The sequence below is a fragment of the Myxocyprinus asiaticus genome, chromosome 35 (genome assembly GCF_019703515.2).
Source record: "Myxocyprinus asiaticus isolate MX2 ecotype Aquarium Trade chromosome 35, UBuf_Myxa_2, whole genome shotgun sequence".
NCBI lineage: Eukaryota > Metazoa > Chordata > Actinopteri > Cypriniformes > Catostomidae > Myxocyprinus > Myxocyprinus asiaticus.
In genome coordinates, this window is record NC_059378.1 from 19,846,077 (window position 1) to 19,873,644 (window position 27,568).

The 27,568-nt window shown below is 40.2% G+C and overlaps 1 protein-coding gene across 3 annotated transcripts in view; it reads right to left on the reverse strand.

The window, feature by feature from the left end:
• Nucleotides 1–27,568, reverse strand: part of LOC127426529 (copine-5) — a 202,651-nt gene that overhangs the window by 13,762 nt on the left and 161,321 nt on the right. For 2 of the 3 annotated variants that reach the window (XM_051673391.1, XM_051673394.1), the window contains 4 exons: nucleotides 26,896–26,942; nucleotides 24,227–24,408; nucleotides 22,374–22,501; nucleotides 18,011–18,113 (listed from right to left, as the gene is read on the reverse strand). In XM_051673391.1, coding sequence (XP_051529351.1) covers nucleotides 18,011–18,113; nucleotides 22,374–22,501; nucleotides 24,227–24,408; nucleotides 26,896–26,942 — 460 coding nt within the window. Of the gene's footprint in view, nucleotides 1–12,957; nucleotides 13,082–18,010; nucleotides 18,114–22,373; nucleotides 22,502–24,226; nucleotides 24,409–26,895; nucleotides 26,943–27,568 lie in introns of those variants that run through there. The other variant, XM_051673392.1, reaches the window with a different exon arrangement.

Sequence of the window (27,568 nt, forward strand, 5' to 3'; positions counted from 1 at the left end):
ACCTTTGTGAGACCTGCGTCTCCCTTCGACAGAGCCCTCTCTGTCCCAGTCGCTGTGTTTGTAGAGCTCCTCCCCTTTCAGGCAGGACCTATCACTGTGCCTCTTCCATGTGCGGCTCTGTGCCCACATGACGTGCTTGCCACATGTTACCTCCCCTTTGGGCAAGATGTGGTTTCCTTGCGGCCTGCTTCCATACTAGATACGTCTCTTCCCCCCCCATGACGATTTTTGGGGCGTTGGGGGAGGCTACATGCAGACCGGTGCACCTGCTACTACGCACACAGCAGCTTGCTTGCACCAGCAGTCCACGTAACACGGTTCAGCTAGTTGTGGCATTTCGTATAGGGACCCCTAGTATCACTACATCGACACAACTTCGAGTGAGTGACAGAAGGGGAACGTCTCGGTTACTGTCGTAACCTCCGTTCCCTGATGGAGGGAACGAGATGTTGTGTCCCCCCTGCCACAATGCTGTACTACCCGCTGAAATGGCTGGGACCCTGTCTCGGATCCTCAGCACAAAACCTGAATGAGTGGTTGCGAGCCAGCTCCTTTTACACCCGTATGTCCGGGGGAGTTGCATGCAAATTCCACTCGCCAATTCTCATTGGCCTTTTCTCAAAGATCTGAGTTGTTCGGGGCTCTCAAGAGCGACCCTAGTGTCACTACATCGACACAACGTCTCGTTCCCTCCATCAGGGAACGGAGGTTACGACAGTAACCGAGACGTTTCCATCATTACTCCCGGATTTCCAAATAGTGTCATTTTGATTAATTGTTAATTTTTATTTAAATTACTGATTTGATCAGTGACCATTTCTGTATATTACATCTTGTGATTTTCACCATGGTGAAAAAAGAACAGAATACTAAATACACCCAAATGAAAATTGCATATTTTACCATTTAAAATGGAGTACTCATAGCATCTGCCTACACTGCAAAAAATTACTAATAAGATTTACTTAATATTTTTTTTTTTAAAAGTAAATTTTAATGGTATAAAATTAAGTAAAATCTACTTAACTTCATGACATAAAAGTTAGTACATTTAACTTAAACCTTTCAGTTAATATAGAAACTTACTTACAAATCTGATATACAAGGTACTTAAGTAAATTTAGTTCATTTGACATGATTATTTAAGAATATTTCACACGTTTAATCATGTACCACAGTACATACAGAAGTCTTCCACAGGAAATCTTAATGCATGCTATTTAGTCTATAAGACTACTTAATGTTGCATTACTGGCAATAGAAACAAGTTACAGAGCTGCACACGCAGACCTCAACACTTTGTGTATGAAACACGATAACACAGATTTTTTTTTTTATTATTATTATGAAAGGGTGATTTTGAATAGAAAATGAAGTTCTGACTTCACAAAACAAGAAGTTACCAAACATAACAACAAAATAAACAATGAAAATGGAGTAAATAAACTTACAAACAGTGAAACCATGCAAGATAATTCATTATTCAAGCCCAGTGTATGCTGGGAACACCAGCTTCGAAAAGTTAAGTATAATTTACTTATTTTATTTACCGGTAAAATTTGCTCAAATTAGCAAATACATATTGCAAGATTTTCTACTTTAGGATTGATACATGATAGCAAATTTTAAAGATAACAAACAATCATAAATAATATTTACTTAAGAGCTAGAGCATAAATGTTTACATGTTTGAATTGTAAACACCAGTTTATTGTTTTCTACTTAAAATATGTTATTTTACAGTTTTTTCCACAATAAAATGCACAGTGAAATTTAAAGTTATTTTGGCAGCAAAATGTTTTGTTTATAATTTAATTATAGATTGGGTGACCAGACGTCCCAGTTTATTACACAGGACAGTCCCGGTTTTTGGTAGGGTCACTGATTGTTTTCTTCTTAAATTAAATCTCTTCATTGTCCTTCTCGCTACTGTCTCTGGTATCGTTTGCAGAGAAGAAAATCAATTTTGTTGCGTCGCACGTTGATTTGACGATACAATCATTCTAGTCTTCGCAAATCAGCTGAAATGTGTCTGGTTACCATGGCAATGATGTCATGTGCTCTATGTCATCCTGTCAGTTAGCGCAAATGCCCAAAATAACGTTTTCAACAACGAGCTGAAAGAAATCGATCCATGTATTCGCGCAACACATGAAAATGTAAGTGGGGTGTTTTCTGAATGTTCATTTTCCCCACGAGTATGGAGGTAAATCAGACAAATGTCACATTTAGACAGATTCACTGCACTTTTTACAAGCACTTTAAGGAATATTCCGGGTTCAATACAAGTTAAGCTCAATAGACAGCATTAGTGGCATAATACTGATTACCACAAAAATAAATTTTGATTCGTCCCTCCTTTTCTTTAAAAAAAAAAAAACAGTGAGACACTTACAATGGAAGTGAATGGGGCCAATTTTTGAACATTAAAATACTGTTGCAAAAGTATAGTCACAAGACATAAACAATATGTGTGTTAACATGATTTTAGTGTGATAAAATCACTTACTAACCTTTTCTGTGATTTGACAACTTCTTTGCCATGATGATGTAATGTCAACAAACCCTAAAACGACCATAAAAATGACTATTTAAACAACTTTACAGCTCAAATAATACATGAGTTTTAACAGAAGAATTAAGGCAAGTGCTTTTATAAAATTATAAGCTTCACATTTCTTTGTTTAAACCCTCCAAAAATTGGTTACATTCACTTTCATTTTTCCCATTCACTTCCATAGTAAGTGCCTCACTGTAACCTCATTTTTGCTTTTTTTAAAGAAAAGCAGAGACGAGTCGAAATTAATTTATGTGATTATCAATATTATGCCACAAATTCTGTTGATTGAGCTTAACTTGTATTGAACCCGGAACATTCTTTTAAATGTTGAGATGTGGGGATTGTATTGTATTTTGAATTTTAGGTTCCAGTGTTGTGAATTTTGTGTTAAAATGTGTACCTGACATGACAAGTCTACTCATAATTACACATGCAATATGAAATTATATGGATAGAATAGGCTACGTGGAATTTGTAAATTAAAAAAAGCTAAAATGTGGTCAAATAGTGAAAAACGAAATATAAAATAAATATACATTTTCACAAACTATATATTGCAGAAGTTTGCATACCCCTTTGTTTCAGGCCTATACATTTTCACACCCCTTTCAGAATGGATGCAAATATAAGAGATAAAAGGTTATATATTTTATGTAGTACTGCCCTTCAAAAGCTACATTACACAAAATGTACTGTAATTTACACAAATCATCCTGTTCAAAAGTTTGCATCCCCTTGGTTCTTGTGTTGTCTTCTTGAGCATAAATGAATGCTTGCAACTTTTGCAATAGTTGTGTATTTGTCCATCAATTGTCCTAAGTGTCAAAAGCTGGATGTCTATATCATTTAGCCAATGTTGGGAAGAACTCAAATGTGCAGAAGATGCTGGGAAACCAAAGAATGTACAGTATTTTTCTTAAGAAAAGTGGGCAGCTTCACAGCTCAGGACAGGCACGTGCACACATAGACATCAAAGGGGGATTGAGCATCTGCCCTCTTTCTTCCTCGAGAGAAAGTGCCCTTTTTATTGGAGTGCTTTTTTTTTTTTTTTTTTTAATAATAAATGAATATATATATATATATATATATATATATATATATATATATATATATATATATATATATATATATATATATATATTACTGTTTGTGCACAGTTTTCCTGTCAAACAAATATATTTATTGAATAAAAAATCTAAATATCAGGTTGGGAGATGAGACTTTGTCGAGTTCTGATGCCCTCCCTCCCTCCCTCCCTCTCTCCCTCTCTCTCTCCCTCTCTCTCTCTCTCCCTCTCTCTCTCCCTCTGCATCTCCGCACAGCAGTGCACACACATTGGCACATCAGACACACAGACAGGCAGACAGGCAGACAGGCAGGCAGCAGCCCCTCCCAGCTCCTATCCCAGTTGTGTTTTTCTTGGCTTGTGTGGAGTTGAGTGGTGATGAACAAAAGACTAAGCTACCAATGTCTCGACTTTACAGCTAATTAGCCAAAACCCAAAAGACAAATATAGTTAACTTGTGTCTTGCTAACATGCATGACTCATGAGCTACTAGCTAATGTAATAAGTTAGCTAAAGTTTAGCTAAGGCAATATATCATGGCCATACAGGCCAATGTACTGTACTTAATGGAGACACTACAGGTGAATACAGTAAAATTTGTGTCTAATAATGTCATCACAATCGCCACATTGATATGCAAATTAGGCGTTAACTAATTAAAATGCACTAATTTGCATACATTTGACAAGGCACTGCAGGTGAATAGGATAAATAAAATAACTAAAGCATATAACCACAGAACTTCCCCAGTTAATGACTTACATCAAGAGTCTTTTCCCCTGAAATGTTATGTTTAAATATGCAGATTAGCTTGTTTTGGTTAATTTAGAAGAAATCTACAAATGTAAACAGACAGAGGGTAGTAGGTTTAAAACAAACACCATCTAAATGTGTATTTTGGAAGTTTTCTTTCTATTAGAGTAAAAGAAGACATGGAAGCAAAATAGACCAAAATCTCAAAATTGACCATTACATGAAAAAAGTGTCCTGCCTTAAACAGTAACTTCATAATTTTGATCGTAGGCTTCTCATCTAAAACGATTTATTGCCTTGTGCAAAATAAACAAATTATTAGTGAAACTATGTCCCTCTCCTTGGTGCAGTCATTTATTCTAAATATATACTTGAAACTAGTAGCACAGAAAACATGCACATTGTGGCATAGTTTCCTTTGCTGTTGCCTGCTCTTGTGATAAACCTAGTGAATACTAAAGAAGACCATGGTCTCTGTGTGAACTGATTATTTTGTAGAAATCTGTTGAGTATGAAACAATTGCGTGAGTGTGAGGGAATTAAAATAAATTGGTAAGGAAGTCAGAGTTGTGTTAATATATTTAACGTTTAGTTAAATTTTTTTTTTTTTAAATAAATCATTATGAGAAGTGCCCTTTGTTCTCATGAACAATTAATACACAAACAGTCATTAATCATAGAGAAAGCAACACACCATATTAAAGGGTTTGCTCTCGTATCAGTAGCTTTAAAGCTTGCGTGCAGTCTGTTTCGTGAACGCACAGGAGATCAGCGATCGGTGAAGAGTTTCACTTAATAGATTTCATATTTATCATATAGAGGTGTTTTTGTTACATTTATATTGACAATTGTTTTTTCTTAGTTGTGAAAGTTAAAATAAGCTTAAAATATTGATGTTGAGTTTACGGTTACAATTTGAATTCAGATTCATGGACAGATTCATTTCGGACTCGACTCGGATTCGGCCTGTTATGACTCGGTCTTGAGTCCAACTCGACCCCTTTTGGACTCGGACTCAACTCGGACTCGATTGTTTAAAGACTCGGACTTGACTCAGACTCGACTAAGGTGGACTCGAACCCAACATTACCATATCCTCTTTGAGATGTTCTCAAATAAAAACAACTTTCATACTGCTCTCCTGTCGGTTTTGAAGACCAAATCTTAATTTTTCACTCCAAGAAAGTAATAGCAAATAGACTATTACTGTCTGCAAGTGTAAGTTGTCTCCATCTACCACAATCTTAAATGATCAGTGCACAGCAGAGTTTATGACAGTCGTGTCATGTCTGCATGTCATAAGAGCACCATGAATAATTAAAGTAGGTTGCCCCATTTGTGCCATCCTGTCCTGACGTGATTGACAGGCCAGATTTGAGGTAATGAAAAACAAAACAGTCTGTTAATTCCACATAGTTTCCTTGACAACAGTGGGAAAAAAAGCTCAGCACATGAACGCATCATGCACAGCTTCAAATCCCCCCACTGACATATATGAACACAGAAACGCACACCGTGTTCAAACAAAAAGGAGGGATTCAGTTCTGAGAACCCACAAATTACCTGCACTACATTTCTTTATTAGAAAACAACATGCTGACAGCATTATTATTTGATCTGGAGAGAATACTAATGTCTTTCATACACAGCTGGTGTAGGATATTATTGTGATTCTGGTGGAAGTAAGGCATGGTTTGGAGAATTAAATTGATTTTAGGACATAAAGCAGAGCTTTAAAAAGGTTGTTCATCATAAAAAAAAATGTCATTAACCTCATGTTGTTCTGCACCCATATGCTGTTTTTTTCAGTGGAACACAAAAAGAGAATTTTTTTAAAGAATATTTTCAAGCTCCATACAATGATAGATCATAGTGACAGAAATAAAAAAAGAAAAATATTGCTCCAGTAGACTTGGAAAATAGTGCATGAGTCAAATGGACTACTTTTATGGTGCTTTTATCTTCTTCTTTTTTTAATTGGAGCTTGACAGTCCCTGGTTACTATGAACTGTTGATTTATGGCAAGGTGCATGAATTGAATGAGTAATGATTCTTTTTCTATATGAGTAGCGATGTCTACTTCCACTGAAAAAAAAAAACAGGATACCGGATTGGATCAACATGAGGGTGAGTAAACAATGACAGAATTATTATTTTTGGGTGAACTATTCCTGTTCTTCTGTGTGAATCTATAAGCATGTACGTGAGGACAATGCACCCTGTAGATGTCTAGAGCGACTGTATGACAGACAGTCTGAGGCTAAACTAATGAGGTCCATGTTTTAATGAAGGGTGCAAAAGCAGGGTGGAGGCAAAAATGGCATGAAATGTTGTCAGTGTGTGTGTCTAAGGACAAGAACTTCTATTAAGGCTATCATCAGTCACACAGCAAGCAGACGGTTCAATCTGACAAAGAGCTGTATAATTGATTAATCCTACCGTCTTTAATGTTAAGTCATCTCTGATTGGTTGATGACGGACCGCTGCTTGCCTTCGAGCATCCTAACTGGCTTATCATTCGAAGCCTGGCCACATCCAACATGACAAATGAATGTGCTCCTAATGTTGTTGTTTCTCATTATCATTCTCCAATTAGCCCTTACCCATGACTATTGTTATTCGTAATTACCATGTCAAATAAAAAAGGCTGCATATCTTCTGCTGACGGATGGGAGGATTACTGCTTTCAATGCTAATTATCGAAGACAGAAAATGAATATGTATGGTTCATTAGAGTCTGTCAGAGTCCAGCACAGGACACTGCATTTTGTTAGACTTTAAAAAAAATTGTATATCCAAAAAAGGGTTACCTTATCCTTATGTCATGCGAAATCTGTATGCTGGAATTTCATAGTGACCACGTCCTTGTAACCAAAGAATTGTAACAGCATATGGGTTTGGAACCACATGGGGTTAATAAATAATGGAAGAATATTCATTTTGGGGTTTCCTTCAAGAGTCTGCAGTAAGATTAATAGGTAACATCTCAAAAAATTAGAATACATCATAAGACCAATTAAAAAAACATTTTTAGTGAATTGTTGGCCTTCTGGAAAGTATGTTAATTTATTGTATATGTACTCAATACTTGGTAGGGGCTCATTTTGCTTTAATTACTGCCTCAATTCGGCGTGGCATGGAGGTGATCAGTTTGTGGCACTGCTGAGGTGGTATGGAAGCCCAGGTTTCTTTGACAGTGGCCTTCAGCTCATCTGCATTTTTTGGTCTCTTGTTTCTCATTTTCCTCTTGACAATACCCCATAGATTCTCTATGGGGTTCAGGTCTGGTGAGTTTGCTGGCCAGTCAAGCACACCAACACCATGGTCATTTAACCAACTTTTGGTGCTTTTGGCAGTGTGGGCAGGTGCCAAATCCTGCTGGAAAATGAAATCAGCATCTTTAAAATGCTGGTCAGCAGAAGGAAGCCTGAAGTGCTCCAAAATTTCTTGGTAAACGGGTGCAGTGACTTTGGTTTTCAAAAAACACAATGGACCAACACCAGCAGATGACATTGCACCCCAAATCATCACAGACTGTGGAAACTTAACACTGGACTTCAAGCAACTTGGGCTATGAGCTTCTCCACCCTTCCTCCAGACTCTAGGACCTTGGTTTCCAAATGAAATACAAAACTTGCTCTCATCTGAAAAGAGGACTTTGGAACACTGGGCAACAGTCCAGTTCTTCTTCTCCTTAGCCCAGGTAAGATGCCTCTGACGTTGTCTGTGGTTCAGGAGTAGCTTAACAAGAGGAATACGACAACTGTAGCCAAATTCCTTGACATGTCTGTGTGTGGTGGCTCTTGATGCCTTGACCCCAGCCTCAGTCCATTCCTTGTGAATTTCACCCAAATTCTTGAATCGATTTTGCTTGACAATCATAAGGCTGCGGTTCTCTCGTTTGGTTGTGCATCTTTTTCTTCCACACTTTTTCCTTCCACTCAACTTTTTGTTAACATGCTTGGATACAGCACTCTGTGAACAGCCAGCTTCTTTGGCAATGAATGTTTGTGGCTTACCCTCCTTGTGAAGGGTGTCAATGATTGTCTTCTGGACAACTGTCAGATCAGCAGTCTTCCCCATGATTGTGTAGCCTAGTGAACCAAACTGAGAGACCATTTTGAAGGCTCAGGAAACCTTTGCAGGTGTTTTGAGTTGATTAGCTGATTGGCATGTCACCATATTCTAATTTGTTGAGATAGTGAATTGGTGGGTTTTTGTTAAATGTGAGCCAAAATCATCATAATTAAAAGAACTAAAGACTTAAACTACTTCAGTCTGTGTGCACTGAATTTATTTAATACACGAGTTTCACAATTTGAGTTGAATTACTGAAATAAATGAACTTTTCCACGAATTTCTAATTTATTGAGATGCACCTGTATATTATCATGTGCTGTGCCCATCGACAATGTCAGAGTCAATTTAAGATGTTTTTTAAAAGTCAGGATAAAATTCAGTGGGGAATGCCAGCCTAACATGTTTAAAGAATGTGCCTGATAAAAGAGTTAATTTGGGCTGGTTTGAGTATTTTTGTAACTGCTGATCTCCTGGGATTTTCACGCACAACAGTCTCTAGAATTTAATCCAAATGGTGCCAAAAATAAATAACATCCAGTTAGTGGCAGTTCTGTGGATGGAAATGCCTTGTTGATGAGAGCGATCAACAGAGAATGGCCAGACTGGTTCGAACTGACAAAGTCTACGGTAACTCAGATAACCACTCTGTACAATTGTGGTGGGAAGAGTAGCATCTCAGAATACTATTCTGAGATGCGGGTTGGCACTGTTTTGGCGGCACGAGGCAGACCTACACAATATTATGAAGGAAGTTTTAATACTGTGGCTGAACGGTGTATTTTATGTTCTGTTTATTTTTTGTGAAGTTATAAGCGAAATTGCGGCATATGAGCACAACTGTTCACATGAAACTTATGAGTAAAACAAATAGGCTGTATTCTACTCTTTGAGAGCTTTCCAACAACATATGACACATGGCTATTTGATGAATTTGATGTTTTTACCAATTACAATACAAAACAGAATGCTTCTGATTTGTCTGCAAATTTCAAAGCACTTTTTTAGTTTTTGTCATAATGCCTACATGAATCATAAAGTAGAGCTTCTAAGCTTTAAAAACAATACCTATTTTGTGTTGGTCAAGAATGTAGTTATTAATATTTAGATTTTTTTTTCTCACGGGCCCACTGGCCCATGCGAGCTTAAAGGGTTAATGTTAATATATAACATATAGTAACAGATTTATAGCAATGAACAATTGTATTTTTATGAACTAATATTAACAAAGATGAATACATGCTGTAAAAAAAATATTGTTCATTGTTAGTTCATACCAAATGCATTAGGCCCTTTCCCATCTACAGTCCCAGTACTTTTCTTTTAGTAACTTTCTAGATGAGAACTCTTACGAGGAACGGAACAACCGTGGAGACTTTTCCTCTTTTGCGTTCTGACTCATAGAAGTGCCCTCGTAGTGACATCATCTGTCGGCCATTTTTCTTATGATGTTATTTGCATGCACGATTCAATAGCAACAACACCAATATCAACATCACCAACGGAGGACGCCAGTATCGGAGTTATACTTTAGTTAGGGCTGTTTTACATGAGCTTTGGCTGCATCCAAAAACGTAGGCAGCTGTCTAATCAGTTACAAACGACAGCATTTTTGGATGAATGGAACTATAAAGGAAACTGGTCTCTGAACAGTTTAAAAAGCACCTTATTTCGTCCTACCTCCCTTACAAAAAAAATCTAAACTTGCCACAAACTTGTCGCAAATTTGAAGCAAATTTGCCTCTCGTTATTTTCACATGCAAATGAGCTTTTGATTCACTGCAAATGTTTGCCAGAAGTTTGCAGCTCTTCGCCGGTAATGGTGAACCTCCAGCAAACCTTTGACAATAATGGAGAATATGCTGCAAGTTTGCTCAAAGCTCATTTGCATGTGAAAATGATCAGCAAATTTGCCATGAACTCTTGATTTTCATAAGGATACAGCCCACTGAAGGCAGCATTTTCCTGTTTTCGGACACAGTCTGTGTCTTCAGGTTACAGTTTAAATTGGGCACGAGAGCTGTGTGTGTGGAGCTCCGTGCTGCTTTAGACGCAGTTGTTGGGCCTCATGTATCTCATGTTAGGCAGGCCTAACACAAGTCGTAAAACCTAACTCAGGCCCCCGCATACCAAGTCGTAAATCTTACTGATAAAACCGCGCCAAAATCAAACAAAGGGAGTTCAAAAAAGACTACAAATCCCATGAAGCCTTGCTCACTAAAGGATCAAACTCTCAACTCCTATTGGATGAGGCACACAACAGAACGCACCTCAAACCATGACATCATCAGGAGTAGAAATACCTCTGAAATGCTTCCGGGATTTGCTTCCAGCAACTTTGTTTGCCCTGTATAGACGTAGCTCATCGCTGCTCTCAGGTGCAACCTCATGGCACAAGGAAGAAATGTCCGACTTGAAACTGTGGCCATACAATCTCCATCTCGCCGGACGAGTTGAGATTACTCTGTGTTCAACCGAACACTCTAACGGATCCGAAGGAGACCGCTGAGCAATCCGCATCTTCATCCGTTTGCCTGCAGAAGTGAAGAGATTAAAGATTTCTCTTCCATCTTCAATCAAGTCGACATTTCTGAGTTCTCCGCCAGCCCGCCGAGAATCAGCAGCCGTGCCCACCAACAGAGTGAGGAAACGGCCTCCCGTCATCACCCGAGCCTCAAGGAGTCGGAAGTTTATTAACTGCATTGTATTAATTATTAATTTATATTACTGCATAAATAAACTTTGTTATATTACAAAGAGAAGTGTTTTGGTTTGTTTTGCATATGCCTGTGTCATGCTGACGGGATGTCAGTGCTCGGATTCAAACCTTCATTCATTGTTTTTTTTTCCCCGAAAATCGATATTTTTCCGATGTCGATTTTCCTAAGAAAACAATCTAATATTGAGACTGTTATACTATCTGGTTATTAGTCCCTGATTCCAGGGTGGTGCCCCATCAATGTTAATCCTTATTAATATTCTATTGATTTTTGATAATTGATAATTATCTTTGATGATTATTGAATTTGAATGATCAATAAGCTAGTGTTCATTTTAATTAATGTTTCATCGATGTTAACAATTAATGATTATCTTTGATAATTGTTGATTTAAAGGGATTAGAAAAAGCTAACATTGATTTTCATCAATGTTCTATTGATTTTAATAATTAATAATTGTCTTTGATAATTATTAATTATTGCTAATAACCAAACCCGCTCCTAAACCTAGCGCACTACATTTACTGGAGCCCCATATGAGGTTTTAATGAGTTAGATTCAATTAATTCATTTAAATATTAATTATTTCTGAGAGTAACACTGATCTAAACAACCAGTAAAGCCCTACACAGTGAAAGGAGAGGGGAGGCGGTCAGACTACCATGCAGCACGCGCTCAATTTAGTGGACAAGATGTTGAAAGCACTATAAACCTATTTATCAACACGATCTTTTACAATAAAGGCTTTTATGACTCAACATAATTACTGTACTGAAATACTCACTCATTGTTTGACTTAAAAAATGCATCTTGATGCAAGTTTCCACACAGTAACAGGCACGCAATACTTCCCTCATGTAAGCTAGATTTCATGATGGTTTAGTGTATAATAGAGTTCAATTACCCACTCTCGATAAACATCAGATTATTTATATCCATCATCCCAGGAAAAATTTTATGTAGTAATCCAGAAATCACTTTATTTTCTGTATAGTCACACAGTCCAAACAGTACAGATGTGATGAAAACTCAAAGCATGTCTCCCGATAAAGTTACACACATACACACATGTGAAACGGGTGATCCTCTTTGTATACTTTGTGGTTTTATTTTATTTCTGTTAAGGGAATTGCTAGCAGCTAGTTGTTTACTAATGGTGGATGTGGACTCCTCTCCTTTCTCAATGCTTTGTGTGTCATAGGCTTTTGACCAATCACAGGCTGCAGCACCTCCCACAGTCTCGCACAGTCCCTATACACCCCAAAGTACCTAATCCAGAGTAGGAGCTAAAAATCCCTGAAAACGGTTCCAAGGAACTATAGTTCCTTAGGTGCAAATGCGACTAGTAATAGTCCCGGGGAAAAGTACCTTAAAAGGGCTTTAGTACTTGCAGTGGGAAAGTGCCTATTAACTAAAGTTACAAATGGAACTTTATTGTAAAGTGTTACTGATTGATGCATAGTTCCACACAGCCAGTATACAGTAGCAACCTAAAAGACAGATCTGTAGAGGAATCCATATTTTAAAACCCTAAATACAGCTGACATTTGACATAAAACTGACAAATAAAAAAACAATGAAGAATGTTGAAAACAATGTACATTTTGCCTAGCCATCTCTTCTTTGTTAATATATTTCTATATACACATATGCCACAACACATGTGGCATACTTCACATTTCTGCAGAAACAGTAATGAGACAGCTTAGCGAAGGATATTGCCAACGGTTGTGGGAAGTGAAGGATGTTATTGAAACACCCTCAGACCAAAATGGCCATTAGTGGTCGAATGTCCATTCCTCAATGACATGTTTTTAAATGACAGAATCAAGAAGAGGAGGGTGACAGGCAAACAGTTGCTTAGAGTAACAGCTTTCCTCATGAATGATACATGTGTCTGTCCCACTGAATAAGAGGAGAGAAGTAGGTCAGTGTTCCTCTAAGGTTTTTGTGAACATTCCACACTCCGCTATGAAACAGTATATGAACATAATATATGTGGCTCCCCTCAGGACCATCCAAAATATCGAGGATCTGTAAAAGTGATTTGGATAGTAGTCCATCTGGATGTGTTAACAGATTTTCAACAAGTTTTCGAGCTTACTAATAATTTTTTTAGAGATGATTTAGCACTTGTAAGAACATCTTTCCCCGTCATGTTGTGCTTGAGAACAAAGTGCAGATTGTATTAGCACTTCACATACAGCCCTAAATTTCTGACACATTTCCCCAACATACAGCTGGAAGAGAGTTACCAAACTTCAAAATGTGCCATTCACAAAATAGCACTCACAACTATACAGTATGTAAAATATGACCATTTCTTTCAAATGCAGCTTAAAAGAATTGTTCACTCAAAAAAACATTTTTGTCATAATTTACTCACCCTCATGTAGTTTTAAATAATCTGATTTTTTTTTTTCTTTTTGCATTCAAGTTTAATAAAACTATGCATCCTGATGTGCCATCTTTGAATGAAAAAGATTTGAGAGCTGTGGCAGAGGTGAAGATTTTCATGACGCATGATGGTGCTGCGAATGGTCGCCTTGGTGTGGAGCTCTTCAATTCTTTTGCTGTTTTTGTTTGTTTGTCCTTTGTTTAGTCTTTTTTCCAATCAGTTTTACCAGGGACGAACTGCTGAACATTCGGCAGCACATACCAGACAATCTTTTCCTGGTTTTTGACTCTTGAGATGTTTTGCTGGACATTTTAGTTGGAGGAGCAGCGGTGTTGTTCAAGCACGCAAAGGGATGCAAGAAAGGGAAGCGAGTTGGCGCGCTGGTTAAGCTCCAACAGTGCGCTTTCGAACAGCATTGCCAAGTATTCATCTAGCGAATCTCCGCACTCTTCCTAACAGAACGGACAAACTACTTTTCCTCACCCGTACAAACAAGGACTTTTAAAACTATGCTGCCTTGTGCTTCACAGAAACCTGGCTGAGTGAAGCCATTCTGGACAGCGTATTACATCTGCCGGGCTTCCAGCTGTTCAGAGCGGATCACATCGCGGAGTTATCGGGGAAAATGAGAGGTGGTGGAACGTGCATTTACACCATTGAAAGTTGGTGTACAGATTAAATGTTAACATGTAACGTTAAAGAAGATGTGCTGTCCTTAATTGGAAATGCTCTTTATTGACTGTAAGCCTTTCTACTCGCCACGGGAGTTTTCCGAATTTATTTTTGTATTCATTATTATTCTCCATAATTTTAACAGAGCCAGTCTCACCCGTGAACTGCCAAAATACAGACAGCACATTACAAGCCCCACCAGAGACTGTTACACAACATTAAAGGATGCATATCTGTCCCTAGAGCAGCTTTGAGACACTCTGATCACTGTCTGGTTCATCTTCTTCCGACCTACAGGCAGAAAATTAAATCAGCTAAGCCTGCAGTAAGGACTGTAAAGCAATGGACCAATGAAGCAGAGCTGGAACTACAAGCCTGCTTTGACTGCACTGATTGGAGTGTTTATAAAGCTGCAGATACAAATCTGGATGAGCTCAAAGATACTGTAACATCATATATCAGTTTCTGTGAGGATATGTTTATTCCTACCAGGACATATTTAATGTTCAACAATGACAAACCATGGTTTACAGCAAAACTCAGGCAGCTTTGTCAGGCCAAAGAGGATGCTTACAGAAGTGGGGATAACATCTTGTACAATCAGGCCAAAAACACACTGACAACAGATATTAGAGTGGCTAAGAGAAGCTACTCTGTGAATCTGAAAAACGATTTTCAAGACACCACTTCCCAACTCTGTAGGGAATCAACAACTGGCTGACAACCTGAATGTGTTTTATTGTAGATTTGAAAAGCCCAGTCTCACACCCCACACCCAATCTGACCTTCTCTTCACTCAAACATCAACACCTCCTGCGACCCCCCTCCTCCTGCTACTCAAACTGCACATAGGATATGTGAAGAGGATGTGTGCCGGGTCTTCCAGAAACAGAAGACAAAGAAAGCATCAGGCCCAGACAGCATTTGTTTAAAAGCCTGTGCTAACCAGCTGGCCCCCATCTTCACACAGATATTCAACAGATCACTGAAGCAGTGTAAAGTTCCCTGCTGCTTCAAATGCTCCACCATCATACCCATCCCAAAGAAACCCAAGAAGGAATTAATGACTATAGACCTCTGTGATCATAAAGTCATTTGAGAGACTGGTGTTGGCCCAACTGAAGGACATCACTGGACTGTAGAGCTGAGGAGGGCGGGGCCAGGCTGGAATGACGCACGCCCTGTACCCAATCAGCCTGATGGGGCGCATGAGGGATAAAGGCGGCCGGGGACGACAGTTCGAGAGAGAAAGAATTACAGGCAGCTGTACTGTGTGTGTTTATGGTTGTGTGTTTTTGTTTAAATTGTTCATTAAATTATTATTTAAGTTGTCAAGCCGGTTCTCGCCTCCTTCTTTCCCTTGAACCCCCTTACACTGGTGCCGAAACCTGGGAGGAAGGAGGGATTCCCGTCGCAGAGTCCTCGACACTGCCATCCACCCAGGGGAGCGCCGCTGCCATCCGACGGGGGACGGAGTAGCCCGACCACCCGGACGCGGGGAACGGCCGCCGTCCGCGAGGCGAGTGGGGACTGGACTCCCCGACCGCCTGGAGCGAGGGAGCCGCTGCCGGGGGCAGAGAACACGGAGGGGTCGAGAGAAGACCGCCGTCCATGGGGGGAGGATGGAAGCGACTCCCTGACCGCCTGGAGTGGTAGGGCTGCTGCCAGGGGCGGAGGAGTGTCCCCACGGGACGCCGGGAACGTGGAGGGGCATTCTGTCCGCTGGGGGTCAGAGGTCTGACTCCGGTCCACCCGGGGAGGAGCGGCTGCCGTCCGCCTGAGAGGGTGGAGGAGTGATCGAGGACCACACGACGGCGCATCAGAGAACTGGTGAGTTTCTTTTTCTCTCTCTCCTCTCTCTCTCTCTGTTGCTCTGTGTTGGCCTTTCCCTTTTGTTTTTGTTGTTGTTTTTCCCCTCCTGTCTCCTCCCAGGTCGAGGAAGGCGGGGATGACCCGCCGGCAGTCGGGGCCCAAGGCATGCCCCCCGGAGAGGAAGGGGGGATGTACGTCATGCCGGGGGCTCCCCGGCCTGAGGCAATGCCGGGAGGAGTGTAGAGCCGAGGAGGGCAGGGCCGGGCTGGAATGACGCACGCCCGGTCTCCAATCAGCCTGATGGGGCGCACGAAGGATAAAGGCGGCTGGGGACGACAGTTCGAGAGAGAGAAAATTACAGGCAGCTGTACTGTGTGTGTTTATGGTTGTGTGTTTTTGTTTAAGTTGTTCATTAAATTATTATTTAAGTTGTCAAGCCGGTTCTCGCCTCCTCCTTTCCCTCGAACCCCCTTACATGGACCTTTTCTGGACGGCCTTCAATTTGCTTATTGAGCAAACAGGTCTGTGAATGATGCAGTCAACTTGGGATTGCATCATATCCTGCAACATCTGGACATACCAGGGACATATGAAAGGATCCTTTTTGTGGACTTCAGTTCGGCTTTCAACACCATTATCCCAGCTATTCTCCGTACTAAATTAAACCAACTCTCTGTTCCCACCTCCATCTCTCAGAGGATCACCAGCTTTTTGACGGACAGGCAGCAGCTAGTGAGACTGGGGAAATTCACTTCGAGCACCTGTACGATCAGCAGTGGCGCCCCTTGGGATGTGTGCTCTCCCCACTACTCTTCTCCCTGTACACCAACGACTGCACTGCCAAGGACCCCCTGGTCTGTTTCTCACACAAAGCTATCGTATAGCTTCATGAGACTTGGAAAATAGTGCATGAGCTGTATGGACTACTTTAATAGTGTGTTTTCTTTCCATTTTGAAGCTTAAATGCGCCCATACTTGTCAATGTATACACAAGAGCAGTGTACAAACCATCTCATTTTGTGTTCCATAGAAAAATGGAAGTAAATGAACGATGCCTTTCAACATAGTTTAAGTTTTGCATATTTTAAAATGGTCATTATTGGATTGCTCACATTGCTAATCACATACTAAGACCGAGATTTGACCTTTTCACTTAAAAGATGCAGCCCTCAATCTAGATAAGAGTGGTCTTTTTCAATGCAGATATATCCTGTTTCTGATTCAGCACCACCTGAAATCATTAATCATATCTGCGATTCTCTGCATTGCTATGTTACATTCCTTAACTTTACTTTTTTCACTACATTTTGATGAAAATGTCCATTTCAAATTTGAATATTCAAATGATTTTGATTCAAATGTTCTGTACTAAAATCTCATTAGTTTGACATGAAATACACAAACATAAGCATCTTTTGTTGTGAGACTTCATTTTTACCTTGCATTCAGGACTTATATGTCATGCAGGGGCAGAAACGTGAGCCTTCTTGGCAGATGCAGGCCGTGGGGAAAGAGCAGCAGGCAAGATCTTAAAAGGAAGGTGTGGCTGTTCTACAGGTCTGACTAACAGTCGCAAATTCCCTTTAAATCCAGTCTGCTGGGAAGTCAGGCCTGTTCATTGGCTGGATGAATGACAAGCTCCACTGGAGACAAACTTGACTTTTTAAGCACAAATGGTGACCTCAGTGCAAAGTGAGTCACCGGTTTTGCATGTGTCATTCAAACTGAATATCACATTATTATAATATATCATCTATAATAAGATCTAAAATTCAGTCTGCATCCTGTCCTGATGAGACACATGTCCTCTTTTGGTGTTCCTTTCAGTCCTCTGAACAATTTAGCAGTTTCGACCATTTAAAATAAAGGAAGCAGGTGCACAGGATAACACTGCTTTTGAATCTGATGATATTCATTGTGTACGTTCTTCTATGAAATAAAGTCATACTCACATTCACAATGGCCTCTTTGGTCTGTGACATGTCTGATATAACTCCATCTGTGATGATGAGGAGGATGAAATACTGCGAGCCATCCTGGACAGCAGCTGCATAGCTTCAGAGAGAAGAAAAAACAAAAATAGATGAGTAAATTATCTACAATAACAATACACACAGTGGCCCCAAAATGTACTGTGACACTTAAAGGAATAGTTCACCCAAATATGACAATTCTCTCATCATTTGCTCACCTTCATGCCATCCCAGAAGTGTACGACTTTCTTTCCTCTGCTGAACACAAATTATTTTCAGAAGAATATTTCAGCTCTGTAAGTACTCACAATCCAAGTGAATGGGTACCACAATTTTGAAGCTCCAAAAATCACATAAAGGCCACACATAAGTAATCCACTTGACTCCAGTCATTAAATACATATCTTCAGAAGCGATATGATAAGTATGGGTGAGAAACAGACTAATATTTACGTCCTTTTTATTATCAATCTCCACTTTCACTTTCACATTCTTCTTCTTTTGTTTTTGGTGATTCACATTCTTCATGCATATTGCCACTTACTGGGCAGGGAGGAGAATTTATACTAAAGAAGACTAAATTTATCTGTTTCTCACCCAGACCTATCATATCAATTCTAAAGATATATATTTAACCCCTTGAGTCTTATGGATTATTTTCATACTGCCTTCAAGTGCTTTTTGGAGCTTCACATTTTTGGTACCCATTCACTTGCATTGTGAGGCCCTACAGAGCTGAAATATTCTTCTAAAAATCGCTGTTTTTGTTAAGCAGAAAAAAGAAAGTCATACATCTGGGATGGCATGAGGGTGAGTAAATGATGATAGAATTAAAATTTTTGGGTGAACTGTACCTTTAATTTCCAAAAACCTTTTGAGGCCACTGTATATCAGTACTGCAGATATATATATTTTCTGTGCATTATGTATTTTGTCCTCTACTTTCTTTAATATTGAGAGATTTGCTTTTTCAAATCTCTCAAACCCATTCTATCATGTTAATACAACCCATGTTTCTCCTTTGTTTGTTTAAATAATTCTCTGCCTCTGCCAGCTCTGTGCAAGAACCCAAGGAGCTGTATCATGCTTCAATTTAAAAAGTCTAATTCAAATCTATCGAGATGGCATTTTTAATTACCACAGTGGATGCAGTGTAATTAGATGGAAAATGATTTGGCAGTAAGATAAGAGAGAGGGGGTGGAGATGTCTTCAACATTTACTTTGTCTCTTTCCTTTTCTGGAAACACCCTCTATCCTTTCAAACGACAATTAAAAATAGCTGTAGTCAGTCTTGAGTCAATCTGTTATGACATCTATGTTGTGAGCTCTACAATGGGATAACAAGCTTGCTCCATGTCAGCAGTGCATGTCAGCAACTTACTTTGTGTCCATTTTTGGGCTCACAGAGGCAGTGTCACAGTCTGTCTCCTTCACGTTCTTCAAGGACTCTTATTTTGAAGTTTTCCTCCGGACTACATCTCCCATGTTTCACTACCCTCATCACTTCCATCAGTTCTTCAACATCCACACCTGTATTCAATTCCCTCATTTAGCTCCTTGTGTTTAAATACCCTCTAGTTTTGTTCATTCATTTGTCAGTCCTTGAAGTGTTACGTTGTGGTGTTAGTTTGTGATGTATAGCTTTATAGTTTGTTCCACTCCAGTGTTTGTTCCACTCCAGCGATTACTATTGTTGAGCTTTATTGTTTGTTCCACTCCAGCATTTGTTCTACTCCAGTGATTGTTATTAAAGGATTTAAAGTATTTACTCCTGTGTCTCCTCTCTTCCACTCGACTAACCAAACGTTACAGAAGGACTGACTGACAAAGAATACTGATTCACTTACCTGTTCCTTCAAATGTCCTCTTACTCCATTGATCCCACTCTCCTAGAAAGTCAGACCTCTACGAGCACATCACAGAGCATGGAGCTAACAGGTGTATACATGGAACTGTTCAGGCAGGATCTTCCACTCTTGGAAAATTCCACCAAGTTCATCCAACTCGCTGCTTCAACCTCCATATCAGACATGTACCTCAAAACCATTTATGGTATGGGCTTAAACTTTCACTGACCTACAGCGCTTCCCGAGGCGGAGAATCTCTCCTTGCCACATTGAACATCCATCACCCCTCGCTATCTTCCATTACCATGGTTAATCCTCTCCCAGCCTTCTCCATGCCTTCCACGGGTCCTCCTTCCAAGCCTGCCATGGTCAACGAGCCAGCGCCCATGCCTGTCACGGTCAATGAGCCAGAGCCAGTGCCTGTAGCCTCGATCGTCCCAGTGCCTGTAGTCTTGACCGCCCCTGAACCAGCTCTCTCCAAGTTGATAGACCTGGACTTGTTCCCCACCCTGGTTCCCACCCTGACTACCCTTCATCCTCTGCTGGTTCCAGCCAGCATAATGGACACCCTTGTTCCATCCAGTGCCCTATCCCTTCCTCCTCTGCTGGCTCCTCAAGACATTTGCTCCTCCTCCTCCTGGTCAGCCAGCTCCTCCCACGTCACCGGCTCAACCTTCACTCCCTGTGAAACCATGGTCAAGGGGAACCTCAAACCCTCTGACTCCGCCTAGACCCTCCAAGCCCTGGACTCCGCCTTGGCCCTTTGTTCCCTCTGTCCCACCTCAGCTCTATGTCCCTTTGGCTCCACCATGGTCCTTCAGCCAATCAGCACCTCTGGGGTCCCTCGTCCCTCCAGCTCCGCCTTGGTCAGTCGGTCACCTGGCTCCGCCTTGGCTCTCCGATCCTCCAGCTACGCTTCGTCACTCCGAGCCTCCAGCTTCACCGGGGACCTCCTTCCCTACGGCTCCACCTCAGTCCGACCGGCTCCGCCTCTGTCCTCAGATCCCCTGGCTCCACCCTGGCCCTTTGAGCCGTCAGCTACTCTCTGGGCACCAAGTTCCCTGGCTTCACCCCTGGGGTCTCTCACGGATCTGCCTTCCATGGCTCTGCCTGCCTTAGTCGTGCCTCCTAGCTCCGCCCTCAGACTCTTCCAAGGCTCCACCCGCTTCCCCAGAGTCTCCTCCTCGAGCGGCTCCGCTTCCTGTCCCAGTCCTTGCCCTGTGGCCACCTCCCAGGCCTCCAGATCCATTCCCAGCCCCGAAGCCACCCCCCCCAAGGCCTCCTGATCATCCTCCTTGGATCCTTCTTCACGTTCTGCGTCACCCTACCCTCCTCATCCATCTTTGGGTGCCAGGAGTCGCCCTTTTGGGGTGGGGGGGGTGTAATGTGACAGTCTGTCTCCCTTACGTTCAAGGACTCTTATTTTGAAGTTTTCCTCTGGACTACATCTCCCATGTTTCACTGCCCACATCACTTCCATCTGTTCATCATCCACACCTGTATTCCATTCCCTCATTTAGCTCCTTGTGTTTAAATACCCTCTAGTTTTGTTCATTCATTTGTCAGTCCTTGCAGTGTTATGTTGTGGTGTTAGTTTGATGTAAAGCTTTATAGTTTGTTCCACTCCAATGATTGTTAAAGGATTTAAAGTATATACTCCTGCGTCTCCTCTCTTCCTCTTCCACTCCACTAACCAAACGTTACAGGCAGCTTATGGTTTCAAGCTTAGAGTTGTGCTTTGATTGACAGAAAGTTGTTTTTGATAGAACATCAGAGCGAGTCACAATCTGAAGCAATTAATAAATCTCAAACATTTTCAAGCAAATGGGTTTTATACACAAATTGCTCAGCCAAACAATAATTAAGATGCCAGCCTTATTCTGATTCATAACATGTCTGCTGTTCATATGCACAACTATATAAAAAATCTAAACAAAAGATCAATTTCACTATTCATGCAGCAAATTAAATTTACATTGCATTCCGTAAAATCTTGGCGATCTATCATTTGTATGCAAAGTGCAAATATGCTGACATTTTACATGGAAACAAAAACAAGAGAAAATCACTTTGAATTGCAATTTAATTGAGTAAATTAGAAAATAATGAAAGAACGTCAATATCATCAGCATTTATGCTGCACTGTAATTGATAAGCCTAATACTGAAGATTTCACACAAAAAATGATTGTTAGGTAGATAAGAAATAAAATAATATGCTACATTTTGCCAAATCGTGCATTGAAAACCCCATATAATTTACCACTAATCTATGTGTAAAACAAGACAAAAACTATTTTTTGTGCAATAAGCAACTTCAAAATATTTCACTTGTAGTGGTAGTAGTGTTTATAAAACATGCAGCAAACCAATGATTGCTTGCTTTTATTTATGAAAAAAAAAAAAAAAAAGTGTTCCATGTAAACAGTGACAATACAAGTCAATTTCAAAACCGAGTCTGGATTTTAAAAACTCACTGTATGTTAAAAACCTACCTGGCCACGTGATTTACGACAGGGGCAAAGTTGGTGGGCCCATACAGCTGGACGGTCTTTAGACTCTGATGGTACGCCTCCAATATCCCCTCAATACCATTACAGTAGGGGTTTTCAATGTTGCCGTTCTAAAGGACAGGAATTAATGGTTACGTATGTGTTTCCTTTTAAGCAAACAGCAGTTCAATGGAGAGAAAACATGGATTATGCCAATCGATATGACAGTAGGCATTGCCAATTAAAGTCATGCCCCTTGCAGTCTGGTCTCAGCATCACTGAACTGCTTCCAGAGCACCAATGACTAGCAAAAGAATAACTAATTGAGTTTTCTGTAACTGGTGTGTTTCCAATCTATCTGTAATGAGAAAAACAATTTCCATCAAGGCCTGTGGAGGTCCTTATGTGGTCCCAAACTACTCTGCAGTATGTGGACACCCAAACATCATACCCATTTGTACTTGATGAACATTAATTAAAAAAACATGGGCATTAGTAGGGAGTTGGTCCTCCCTTTGCTGCTATAACAGTTTCCACTAAAATGTTGGAACATGGCTGCAGGGATTTGCTCCCATTAAGACACAAGAGGTCAGGAGGTCAGACACTGATGTTGGATGATGAGGCCTGACTCGCAGTCAGCGTTCCAATTTATTCAAAGGTATTCAATGGGGTTTCAGGTTGGGTTTTATCTGGGCAAGCCAAGTTCTTCCACACGAGACTCAGTAAACCATTTTTTTATGGAGCTCACTTTGTGGTGGAACAGAAAAGGCAAGCCCTATCTTACTAAATATGTTTGTCTAAGGAGATAACATGGCTCTTTGCTTGATTTTATGCACTTGTTAGTAACAGGTGTAGGTGAAATAAGTTTAACGTGTTAATTTTTCTTAATTGCAATTGACACATTTACCGTTAATACAGCATAAACCAGCATAAAAAATGGTTGGGAGGGCAGAACATTTGTAATGTGTCCGCCCAGAGTCAATACACTAACGCATATTTTACAACACACACACAAGAGCATTTCCCTGTCATTGATAAAATTATGAAGGATGCTATTTGATGTACAAAACAAGCCCAGATGGGACTTGTGATAGAAATTAAGTATTTTTCAGCCTATATAAGGCACATTTTAATTACCACAGAAGCTTGTCAAGTTTTAACTATCACCAAAATGTAGAATGAGATGTTTTTGACTGCAAGTTCTTTCATGCGGTGTTCAAAATGATGCTTGATGCTGGCGTTGATGCCCTGACACGAATCATGAATGCAGCTTTTCGATTGCTGAGGACAGCAGGATAGCCACAGATTAAAATTGTGGAGGATGAGAGTTTAAGAGATTTAATGCCAATTGCAATGAATATGCAACCTATGAGGAGACTAGTTCTTTTAACTTTTAACTTTAGTTTTTCTGTCAAACTGCCACTTAGACTTTAGGAAACATTTAATGTTACTTGAACTGGTGCTATTTTAGTGCATTTCAATCTTTATACTGTGGAAGGCTTTGTTTGGAAAATGTTGATAAAGCATTATGTTGTTACATATTGTTTTGTTTTCTTTCCTAAAATGGAAATAAATGCATTTTGACAGGAAAAGAAGTATAAATGGAGTCAAATTTCAGCATTTTCTAAATCTGCGATTAATCGCAACTAACTACAAAAAAAAATATGTGATTAATCATGATTAAAAGAATATTATATCGACTGACAGCACTAGTATAAACCTGTACATATTCACAATTAAGAGAGTGAGAACAGAAGGGCATTGAGACTCTTGCATCAACAAGCTTGTTTGGACTAATAACCAGAGATTTTCAAGGAAGTTCAGGACAACAGGAAATTAAAAATCAGCTCACTCACTAGGGGGAACTCATGAGAGACGCGTCCATCAGGGGGCAGTTTGGCTCCAAAGCCCAGTGCTGGGAACATCTTGTCACTGTCATAGTCCTGGATAATTTCCCCCACCGCCTTCAGTGCCAGCGCGTAGGCGTTCATCTGGTAAGGGTTCATGTAATGGAGAGATGTGGACTGGGATGGGTTACCTGGAAATTAAACAGCAAACCTGGATAACTCATTTAAAACATAAATCCCCCACCAGCATATGTTGTGTTTTAAATACTGGTCCACTGCATGGGATGCTGGTATACTGGTGTCCCAACCAAGCTTCTTGAAGGTTTGGCCAAAAGTGTCAATTTAGTTGTCATTTACCCATCCTCATGTTTTTGCAAACTTGTATGACTTCTTTCTTCCTTGAAACACTAAAAGAGAAATTCTGTAGAATGTGCTGGTCGCCCCTCTTCAATTACAATAAATGGAGACCAAAGCTTTTAAGCTAAAAAATGATGCAATGGCACCATTAAATTATCATAAAAGTGGTGTACCACTTCGGAATCCATATGACTGATACTTAAGTTGTTACTCACTAAAAATTTTTACATCCACCCAAGCTCTCCTTGGCACGTTCATTGTAGATCATAAGAGAAGTAGCATTGCCAGATTTGTGCACAATGTTTTGAGTCTGATCTTTTTAATTAATGTGTTGATCCAATTCACAACACAGTCTGATTTGTTCATGAATTGGACTGATTTGGGGTGCATTTCCCAAAAGCTTTGTTAGCCAACTTTGGCCACAAGTTCTATTATTACCAACATAGTTCAACATTGGTGTTTCCCGAAACCACAGTTCCAATGAACATTCGCAAACTGTATCGCAAAGTTGTGTGGTTGTACTCACCACCTGTGGTTAGAAGCATAATTTCTTGTTAGTTTGCTGTGTGGACATCATTTGAATTTATATCTTTTATTCCATATATATCTTTTATTCTGTCAACACTTTGACCATGTTTAAATGCACACAAGAAAACTGCTTATTTCGGCATTCTGAAACGTCTCGTAGCTGCGAATGCAGCTGTATAAGGGATTAAATGCCATTAAGAGAAATCCCTTTAACACACGGTTTCTGTCAGATAACACAGCTTATGTGTCCATGTTAACGCATAGGTGAAGTTCTAATATGTTTTTGAAGAGTGCACATCATCTGTTGCATTACATAGTGCACGCAGCTTTCGTGTCTCCAGCAGCTTTTGCACATTAAATAGATTTCTGAGGTACGTGTAAATAAGCTATTTTAATTTGATATCAGGCAGAAGTTATTACTACACCCCCAGCATTACTTCATTAATGACAGCTCTTTACTGTTGAACCAATGTGGTTTGAATGATGTATGTGCAAAATAGTTACTACAGTTTCGGGAAACTAGCTAGCTAATTTCTCCAATGATGCAACGTACTGTGGTGTTTAAGCAGTGAGTTACGTAGTTCTACGGGAAACGCACCCCTGGTCATCAAGTCCAACTCAATAACTCGTCAGCATTTGGTAAATACAAGGTTGTGTGTGAGCATGCAAGTTTAGTGTCCTAATGTGGCACTGTCACAAACACATTTAGTCATTGATTGCTGAGATTATTGTATGGCTTCTGAATGGCATATAGACCACTTCTATTTTACTTTTATGACCACTTTTGCTTAATTTTTTTAACTTGAAAGCATCATTCCCCATTTATTGCAATTTCACGAGTGACGAGCACAGTTTTCAGAATTTCTCCTTTTGTGTTCCACAGAAAAAAAGGACATCATACAGGTTTGAACTACATAAGTATGGGTAAATGATGACAGAATATAGCTTTTTGGGTGAACTAGGCTATTCCTTTAACAAGCAAGACTTCATTGGTCAACAACCTTCTTCAGCTAAGTAAACATTTTGGCTATGCTAGTCCACCAGCTAGACCAGCACCAAACCAGCGTTAACCACCATGGTCCGGCTATAAAATTCATATTGGCTTAAGCTGGTCTGCTCAACAGGGCATGCATTAAAGATTTAAATCCATCAGATTGTGAGATGGCTTTAATACAAGAGGTTTCTTTTCATGTGTGTGAAAATATTCTTCATATACTTAATTGTCAAATTGTGGTCACCACAGCATGCCAAGAAGTAGCCAATACTTAAGAAGCACAAACGAGAGCTCTAAGGCGGTTGTCAAGCTATTGATGTTGTTCAGGTCTTGTAACAGTAGGGATCCAAACAGTCTTTGAGCGATGGTTGGATTAATGCTAAACTACTAGTCTTACACAGCCTTCTATTTCCATTCACTCGCTACAGCATTCTGAACAAATCTTGTTAATTTACTGAATAATTCAATGATGTTTGCAAGAGCAGTAATGATTTGAACTTGCAGCAAGAGCAGGGTTGAAAATGACAGGGAGTCCCATTCACAAGCTGTTGGAGTAGCTAAGCCATTAGGACTGTTTTATGGAACCAGAACACCTCACAGCATGGCTTGAACCCCTACACAGTTCCCCATTCAGCCCCACAGCACAGGGGGCTGCCCATTGACAGCTAATAGAGATGCATTGAGCAACATAATCATTGGCCTCGAGCAGTCAAGCCTAGCTTTCAGAGACAGGTGATTTGGTTTGGATTCCCCAACCTTTTAAGTGGTCACACACCCTTCTATCCACTTAATTACTTACCATTAGAGGCGGTGAAATCAATGGCCACAGTGAAATTGATCTGGGTCCTAGGAAAGGAGGCAGAAATGAGAAAACAAAAGAGTAAGCAAAAAGCAGTCTCAGCAGTGATTTCGTAGCCTCAAAGGAGACAGGAACACATGTCTGTGTGTATCCATTTGAAAACACAAGCACGCACACTGCTGGTAGATTATGTAACTACACTATTGCACTGGGAAAAATGCATCCCTCTACATTGCCGGCCATTGAAATGTTGGCATGTGTTCTGTAGGTTTTTTGGAACATATACATTTTTATTAATTTTTTTTATGGAGAGCAACATGCAGGTCCTCTTCTTCTAGGGGTGTAAGCTCTAGCAAAGCAACTGCCATTGAGATGAACGGAAATGCTAACAGACAGCTCTCTTCAGGTATTATAGACCTCTTTGACACACACATATACACATACACACATGGACAGATACAAACACTAAATGATTGCTGATGTGTGTAGTCAACCCCAGCTGCACAGTCTAATTAGGAACAAATAGGTAAGAAGAATAATTACTTTGAGTTCCCTTTACAAGTTTATTGCACTCAAACAGCAGGCTATTGTGGTCTCCGTAGGTCCTGCTACATCCCTAACATAAGAACATCCTTCCGCAGCTTTTCCCGATGGCCATAAAACTACTGTGTAC